At 68.6% G+C, this 8,194-nt stretch overlaps 1 protein-coding gene across 1 annotated transcript; it reads right to left on the bottom strand.

The window, feature by feature from the left end:
- Window positions 1-1,075: 1,075 nt before the first annotated feature.
- GAREM2 (GRB2 associated regulator of MAPK1 subtype 2) lies at window positions 1,076-7,911 on the bottom strand. The gene is made up of 6 exons (XM_074920524.1): window positions 7,800-7,911; window positions 6,195-6,335; window positions 4,515-4,645; window positions 2,771-3,871; window positions 2,139-2,302; window positions 1,076-1,997 (listed from the first exon to the last, which is right to left on the bottom strand). Exons 1-6 carry the CDS (start codon window positions 7,909-7,911, stop codon window positions 1,118-1,120), a joined length of 2,529 nt encoding a protein of 842 aa, XP_074776625.1. The 3' UTR covers window positions 1,076-1,117.
- Between the last annotated feature and the right edge of the window lie 283 nt (window positions 7,912-8,194).

Here is an 8,194-nt window from a genome sequence, read left to right as displayed (position 1 = left end):
TCGGCGCCTGCTTCTCCTGCCCTCCCTGCAGCGGCAGGGAGTTAAAGAGGTCAGACAATCCTCTGGGCTTTCTTGCAGCCTGACACCCCCCCCGAGGGGCTGCTGGCAGTTGCTGGAGCCTGGGGAGAGGCAGGAGCTGGCGGCGCAAAACCCGGCTCTGTCACCTCCGCCATCCTCGGGGGCTGCGAGGAGCCTCCGGCGCTTTTGTCTGGCCCCGAGCGCTGCTCCTGGCAGATGGACCCGCCTGTAATTGCACATCGAGCAGCCAAAGGCCAGAAGGGTCCCCCGTGGGGAGAGCTCGGCTTAAACTAAAAGGCTTTAAATCTCTGGGCACCTGTCACGGATTTCAGAGCCGGCCCGGCCCCCACCTCCCCCCTTGTCTCCCCGGTGTCTCCCCAGGCTCCAGCCTCCTTCCTGCGCCCCGCCAGGGCTTGGCCTGGGACTTGGGCCCTGCTGCTCCTTCCCTGTCACGTCTGTGCTCGTTTCTCAAGGCTACCACGACAAAATTGGGGAAAAAACCACTGTTCTGGGGGAGAAACAGGGGTTGGTAACCAACCGCTAGCCCTCCTGGGTGCAGGGGGGGCTGTGAGCCACAGCCCAGGAGCTGGAGTCTGGCCCCAAACCCTCCTCTTGTCTGTGGCCCTGTTGAGCTTTTGGGGAGCTGGGGGGGGGCTGGTGGGGGTGGCGATGCCAGGTCTCTGCTTCCCCTCTCTGGGTGCTGTCAGGCAGGGGGGGCTTCCTTCAGAGCCCCAAACCCACCCTGGGGCGCAGGCAGCCCCCAGAGCCACACTTGTCCTTTGCGGGGGGCCACAAATCCCTTCCCAAGCGGCGGCAAGGGGGTGCCGGGATGGGAGCAACCCCCAGAGCCTCCTTTCCACCCCCCCCTCAACTCCTCCCCAAGCAAAGGGGCTTCTCCAGCGGCTCGTTTTTCTCCCGTACGTTTATTGTGCTAATCCACAAGGATTAAGTTAAACCAGTCAACGCAAACTCTATTTTCCAGCCCGTTTGGGCCAAAATTACCGTCCAGTGTTAAAATGGAAAGGAGGGGGTGGGTCTAGGGCCGAGCTACCGGGATGGAGGAAAGGGAACCCCGGTCCAGGGGGTCCCCAGCGTGGGGTTAGATTTTGGGGCGCCAGCCCTTGATGAACTGCATGATCTTCTTCACCTGGAGCTTGGTGAGGCGGAAGTCGTCGGCCAGGATCTCCTCGCTGAGCTGCACGAAGATGCTGCCGTCGATGCGCTCGCGGGCGAAGAAGCTGACGACGTCCTCGGAGAGGCCGATGAACCGCAGGCACTTGGAAACCTCCTCCAGCGACAGGGCCGAGAGGTCGGCGGGGGGGAGCCAGGGCGAACCGTCCCCGCTGGGCCGGGGGGGGGCGGCGGCCGGCGGGGTCCCCCCGTCCCCCCCGCGAACCGCCGGCGGCACCTCGATGACGCCCTGAGCCAGGTAGAGGCGGGTGACGCCGCCCTCGGCCCCGCGCAGGACGGCGGGTGACAGCGGGGCCGCCCCCCGGATGACGATGCTGTCCCCCTCGAAACCTTTCGGGGGGCGAGGGGGGGCCGCCGGCTCCTCCACGGGGACGAAGGGCTCTGGGGAGGAGGAAGAGGACGAGGGGGCCACCGGGGCTGAAGGCGGTTTGGGCCACTCTGAGCTCTCCGGCCACTCGGCCGGGCCGGCGAAGGGGTTGAGCGCCCCGAAAGGGGCGAAGCGTTTCTGGGGGTGCGGGGCCTTGAGGCGGGGGCAGCTGCGGAAGGGCTTCAGGGGGGGCTCGGCCCCCGGCGTCGAGCAGCCGCTCCCCGCCCCGGCGCCCGCCTCCACGTAGGCCCAAGGGTCCGACCAGGAGCTCGGGGCGGGTTGGGGTGCGGGGGGCAAGGCGGTGGGGGGCAGCGGGCGCCCGGGGGGGTCCCCGGCTTTGCAGTCACCCCAAGTGCAGGGGTAGCAGTACAGGGAGTAGGCGTCGGGCGAGGGCGAACCGCTGCCGCTCCGCGGGACCGACCTGCCGCAGGGAGCAAGGGCAGCGTCACCATCCTCCCGGTGACACGTCTCTGTGTGTCCCCCAGCCCAGCCCCACCCTGGGGTGTCAGACAGCCCCCCCTTCCTCCCCCATAATGTCCCCGGCCACCCCCGAGCCACTCACCCGTCGTGGAGCCCCGAGGAGTAGTAGGAGAGGCTGGGGCTGGGCGAGGGCGCGGGTGCCAGCCTCGGGCAGCGCAGGGGGGCCGGGGGGCTGCAGGGGGCCGGGGGGCGGCTGCCCCGGGGCGGCACGGGGGGCGCGTTCAGCAGCCGGCACTCCTCCTTCACCTGGAAGGGGGGGGGCGAGCGCTGTCAGACACCCCCCAACACCCCCAAAAGTCACCGGTGTCAGAGGATCTGCCCCCGGGACCGCACGGATGGAGGGGGCGATGCAGGGGGGGCAACCAGCCCTGATCGAGCTCGGGGTACCAACGGAGACCCCCTCCCAGGGAATTGCGTACCCCGTGGTGTGGGGAGCCCAAAATATTTGGGTACCGCATGATGTGCCTGAAATTTTGGGGACACCCCCACCCCCAGGGGTGCAGGGGAGCCCTGACTTTACAGAGCCACCGTGTGGGGGAGCCTGGAGGATTTGGGTACCCCCCAGGTGTTGGGAAGCCCAAGGTACCCCATGGTGCAGAGAGCCTGGGGGAGCCCTGAGGATTTGGGGGGCCCCCCCCTGGAGATGGGGAGCTACCCCACCGCCTCACTGCTGGCGGGACCCCGGGGTGTCCTTCCCTGGACCGTGGCTCTTACCGCCTCCGATTTGGGTGGCACGGGAGGGGGGGTGTCCCCGCAGGGTCCATCCCCGGGGACGCTGGGGCGGTGGGGGGAGCCCAGCGGGGTGAGCACCCCGAAAGAGCCGAGGTCCTGCCGGGTGCCGCCGCCCTCGCAGCAGCCCTCGGCGCCGGGGTTGCTCCAGAGCTCCTCGTAGGGAATCTCCAACGGCTCCTGAGTCCTGAACTCGGGCTCGGCCCAGTCGGGCGTCACGTATTCCCGGTCGGCGTCGGGGAAATCGGGCAGCGGCGGGCGCTGGGTGCCCCCCGCGACGCCCCGCGGGCCCTGGCAGCGGGCGGGGGGCTCGCGGGTGCCGCAGGCGCAGAGGGAGAGTCGCTGGAGGGGCTGGGTGAGCTCCTCGCGGGCGCAGGCCGGCAGGCAGAGCCGCAAGCGCCGGGGGCTGGCGCATTCCTCCGAAAAATCGGGCTTGGCCTCCCGCACGGCCCGCGAGTACTCGTCGGGGTTGAAGCGGTCGTGGCAATACGCAGCGCTGTCCCGCAGCAGCTTCTCCAGCTGCGGGTCACCGGCCAGTAGCCCCTCGGGCAACTGGAAGCGAGGCATGTCGGTCAGCAGGAGGAAATGGAAAGGCACCAGCTCGTCCCGGCGGAGGATGCAGCACAGCACCACGGTCTTGGAGATGATGCCGACCAGCTTGTAGCAGTGGCCCTCGCGGATGGCGTGCAGGTCGTAGGGGTTGCGCGCCGGCCGGCTGGGCACGGCCACGTTGACCGGTAGCCGGACCTTCTCGATGATGCTGCGGATGGTGTGTTCGCCCTCCTGCAGGCGCAGCTCGAGGGGGCTGCGGGTGCTGAAGCGGCCCTTGCACTGGAAGGGCAGGCTGAGGCTCTCGTTGGTGCGGTGGTTCATGCAGATCAAACAGGGCATCTTGCCCTTCACCTGCCGGGCCCCCGCCGCCGGCCCGGCCTTGCCCAGTTTCCGCAGGATGGTGTTGAAGCGCGATTTCTCCTTCACCGTCTTGGCGCAGAGGATCTCGGCTTGGCCCATCAGCGTCAGCTCGTCCCCCGCGTGCAGCGTGAAGTTGTACACCTCGCTGTCCTCGCTGAACTCCCCCGACACCACCTGCCCCGGCACGGCCCCTCCATGGGACCCCGCTGCCCCTGGCGTCCCACCACCGCCCTCTCCTGTGCCACCACCGTCCCCTGGTGTCCAGCCACCAACCTTTGATGGCCCATCACCCTCCCCGCTGGCCCACTGCTCTCTCCTGGTGTCCCACCACCGACCCCTGATGTCCCACCACCATCCCTTGCTGTCCCACCATCCTCCTCTCATGTCCCACCACTACCCCCAGCGTCACCAACCCTTGACTGATGTCCCACCACTGACCCTCAATGTCCCACCACCCCCCTGATGTCCCAGCCCTATCCCTGATGTCCCACCCCCAACCCTTGCTTGCTGTCCCACCCCATCCCTTTCTGTCCCACCAGCCTCCCCTGATGTCCCACCACTGACCCGCAATGTCACCAACCCTTGATTGATGTCCCACCACTGACCCCCCAATGTCCCACCACTCACCCCTGATGTCCCACCACCATTCCTCAGTGTCCCACCACCATCCCTTGCTGTCCCATCCTCTCCTGATGTCCCACCACTGACCCCCCCCCAATGTCCCACCACCATCCCTTGCTCCCTCACCCCCCACCCCCTGACATTCGCCTCCCGTCCCACCACTGTCCCCCACCGTCCCCCGCTGCCCCGTGCAGACCTTCACGCTGAAGGTGATGGCCTCCATGACGAAGACGCGGTCTGGGAAGATGCTGGCCACCTCCTCCACGCTGTTGAAGTACTGCACGGGCTCGCGGAGGTCCCGGTCCTGGTCCAGCAGCTTGAACTTCCCTGTGTCAGCCAACCAAAACCTCGGTGGTGAGAGCTTGGCGAGGGGGGGGGCAGCCACCCTTGAGGACAGCCCCCTGTTTGGGGGCAGGGGGGGAGATAATTTCTGTGGGCTGCAAGGGGACACCAGCGCGGCCCCCACACCTGCGCCCCACACACGGGGAGGGAAGCACAAAGCCTCGGGCACTGGGGGTGTCTGCAGGGACCCCCCCTCCCCAAAGCAGCCACAGAAATGCCCCGTGCGTGGAGGAACCCCCCTGGAGCAGGGCCAGCGGAGCAGCCGACACCACAGGGAGCCCCCGCTGCCCCCCCAAAACCCGACCCCAGCCCCCATGACACCCCCTTCACAAACTCTACCCCACACCGTGGGTGGGAGACGCCCCGGGGAGGGGACCGGGGCTCGGGGGCGGCGGAGGCGCAGGCAGGAGTGGGGAGCGAGGCGGGGGGGGGCACGTACGGCAGCGAAACTGCCGCCCTTGGCATCGGCTCGGCGGGGACGGACCTGAGGGGAATATCAATCCCCCGCTGCGCCCGCGCCAGCCGCCCCCCCGGCTGGCACCCCCGAGCCCCGCGCCCGGGCAGGGGCCCGAGACACCGGAGTCGGTCAAGGCCGGAGCCGGGGCAGCCCCACATGCCGGGGGGGTCAGCTCGGGCACAGCCGAGCCCCCCAAAGCCGGTTAATCCACTGCCCGGCCCTCTCCTCCTCCCGGCCCCCGCCTTGGGACGGGTGATTAACCCCTCCCCGCTCCATTTCCCATTATTTATTTATTAGCAGGGCTCATTACCGACATGGCGAGCACTTAGAGGGGTCATTAAGGCTTTTGCTACGGCAGCCGCCGGCATCTCGGCCCCTTCGTCTACATCGCCAGCCCCGACCCCCTTCCCACCCCTGGCCCCAGCCTCAGCCTCATCCCATCCTCATCCTCATCCCATCCCCATCCTCATCCCATCCCATTCCCGTTTCCATTTCTATCCCCATCCCTGACCCCATCCTCATCTTCGTCCCACCCCTGTCCCCATCTTCATCCCATCCCTGTCCCCATGTCTATCCCTATTCCATCCTCTTCCTCATCCCATCTCCATCCTCATCTTCATACCATCCCTGTCCCCATGTCTATCCCTATTCCATCCTCTTCCTCATCCCATCTCCATCCTCATCTTCATCCCATCCCTGTCCCCATGCCTATCCCTATTCCATCCTCTTCCTCATTCTCATCCCATCTCCATCCTCATCTTCATCCCATCACTGTCCTCATCCCACCCCACCCCTGTTTCTATCCCATCCCATCCTTGTTCCTACCCCCATCCCACCCCTGTCTCCATCTCACCCCATAATATCCCATCCCATAATACCCCCCCCCATGTCCCCATCCCTCTCCCACCCTCACGCCCATCAGGGAGGGGGGGGGTGGAGGGGCCGGACATCATCCCCCCAACCATCCCCTCCCCTCAACTGGACCCCACCGGAGCCCCCCCAGCCCCCCCCGGAGCTTTGGGGGAGGCATCCCAGCGCCCCCCTCCCCCCCCAGGCCCCCCCCCCCACCCCCCCCACCTGGGTACTGCAGCGGGATGTCGATTTTGGGCCCGATGACGTAGTGCCCTTCCTCCAGGCCGTGGGCCGTCACCGTGGTCCACTGCCGGCAGGAGTGGACCAGCAGCACGTCCTGGGCACTGACCCCCTCCACGCGCTCGCCTGGCCGTGTGGGACACACACACACACACACACACACACACACACACACACACAGGGGCTGTCACCACCCCCGGACCCCCCCACACCCCCCGTGGCTGGACGGACGGACGGACGAGCAGGTGCCCGCTGCCAAGAGCCGCCAGTTGCCCAGGAAACAATTTCTTTGTCCCCCCTGAAAAGCTGCAGCCGCCACAAACAACAACTTTATTGAGCCCACAGGGCCCCCCCCACCCCCCCCCACAAAATCCCCTTATCCTCCCCCCCCCCCGCTCCCCCCCATGGCCCTGACACCCCCCCCAGCACCCACCCTGCTCCGGAGGGACAGACCCTGCTCTGGGGGGGGGGGAACAGCCACCCTGCGGAGACCCTGGGCACCCCCACCGCCCCCCCCAGCTTGTGGGGGGGGCCACAGCCACCCCCCCGCCCCTTCAGCCAGGCTGTGTCCCCTGGGGGGGGGACACACGGTGGCTCCGAGACCCCACTGAGGGTGACAGGGGCAGCCAGCACACGGGCCACGGCTGGGGGGGCCCCCATGCACCCCCCCCACTCACCGACAACCCCCACCCCCCCGGGTGCCGTCATCAGGCCCAGGGCAGGAGCCCCAGAGCCCTGGGTGAGTGTGTCCCCCCCCCCCACTGCTCCCCATTGCCCCCCGGCTCCCCTGACCCCCCCCTCAGCCCCCGCCGGGGGGGGCAGCCCCGGGCCCCCACGGCAGAGGAGCCCCAACAGCAGCAGCCGGAGCTTGTCCCACCCGGCCCTTCAACCGCCCTCCTCCTCCTCCAGCCTTCCTCCCTCCCTCCTCCTCCTCACCCTTCCAGTCTACCCCTCTCCCTCCTCACTTCAGCCTCCCTCTGCCCTTTCTCCCTCGTCTCCATCACCCTAGCCTTCCTCCCTCCTCTTCCTCCTCGCTCTCAAGCCTTCCTCCCTCATCCCTCTGCCTTCCAGCCCTCCCTTCAGCCTTCCTCCCCTCTCCAGCCTTCCTCCCTCCCTCTTCCCCATCACTCCAGCCTCCCTCCCTCCTCCTCGTCCCTCCAGCCTTCCTCCCTCCCCTTTCCCATCCCTCCAGCCTTCCTTCTTCCTCCTCTTCACACAAGCCTTCCTCCCTCCTCCCCATCCCTCTGCCCTCCACCCCTCCCTCCTCCTTCCAGCCTTCCTCCCTCCCTCCTCACCTGTCCATCCTCCCTCCCTCCTCCCCATCACTCCAGCCTCCCGCCCTCCCTCCTCCTCGCCCCGTCCTTCCTCCCTCCTCCTCCTCACTCTCAAGCCTTCCTCCCTCCTCGTCCCTCTCCGCCTTCCACCCCTCCCTCCTCCTCTTCCCCCAGCCTTCCTCCCTCCTCACCTCTCCATCCTCCCTCCCTCCTCCCCATCCCTCCAGCCTCCCTCCCTCCTCCTCCTCGTCCCTCCAGCCTTCCTCTCCCCCTGACTACTCCCCCCGCAGCCCCCCCGCGCCCCCTCCCCGCTCACCCTGCCCCAGACAGACGAGGGTGGGCAGCCGGCACTGGCTGACGATCGCATCGAGGGGCAGCGCCGCGGGGCTCCAGCGGAGCCGGGCCAGCCCCGCCGCCAGCTTCTCCATCGCATCCCGGCTCAGGCCGGCCCCGGGCCGCGGGGGGGGCGGCCGCACCGGCCTCCAGCGCCGCCGCCGGGGCCGGGGCCGGGGCCGGGGGCGGGGGGGGAGCGGGGCACAGCCGGGAGCCGCCCCCCGCCCGCCCTCGGCCCCTCCCGCCCGCCCGCCCCGACAGGCGGGACCCCCCCTCACCCCCCCCAACCTCCCCGAGGGGGCGGGGGGAGGCGGCGGCGGGTGGGGGACCCCCCCCCGGCGGGACACCCCCCTCCCCTTGGCTGGGGACCCCCCCGAG

Source organism: Athene noctua, chromosome 1, assembly GCF_965140245.1.
Source record: "Athene noctua chromosome 1, bAthNoc1.hap1.1, whole genome shotgun sequence".
In the NCBI taxonomy this organism is placed as follows: Eukaryota; Metazoa; Chordata; class Aves; order Strigiformes; family Strigidae; genus Athene; species Athene noctua.
Note: the sequence above shows the minus strand (reverse complement) of the source record. Positions and strands in the feature narration are given on the sequence as shown.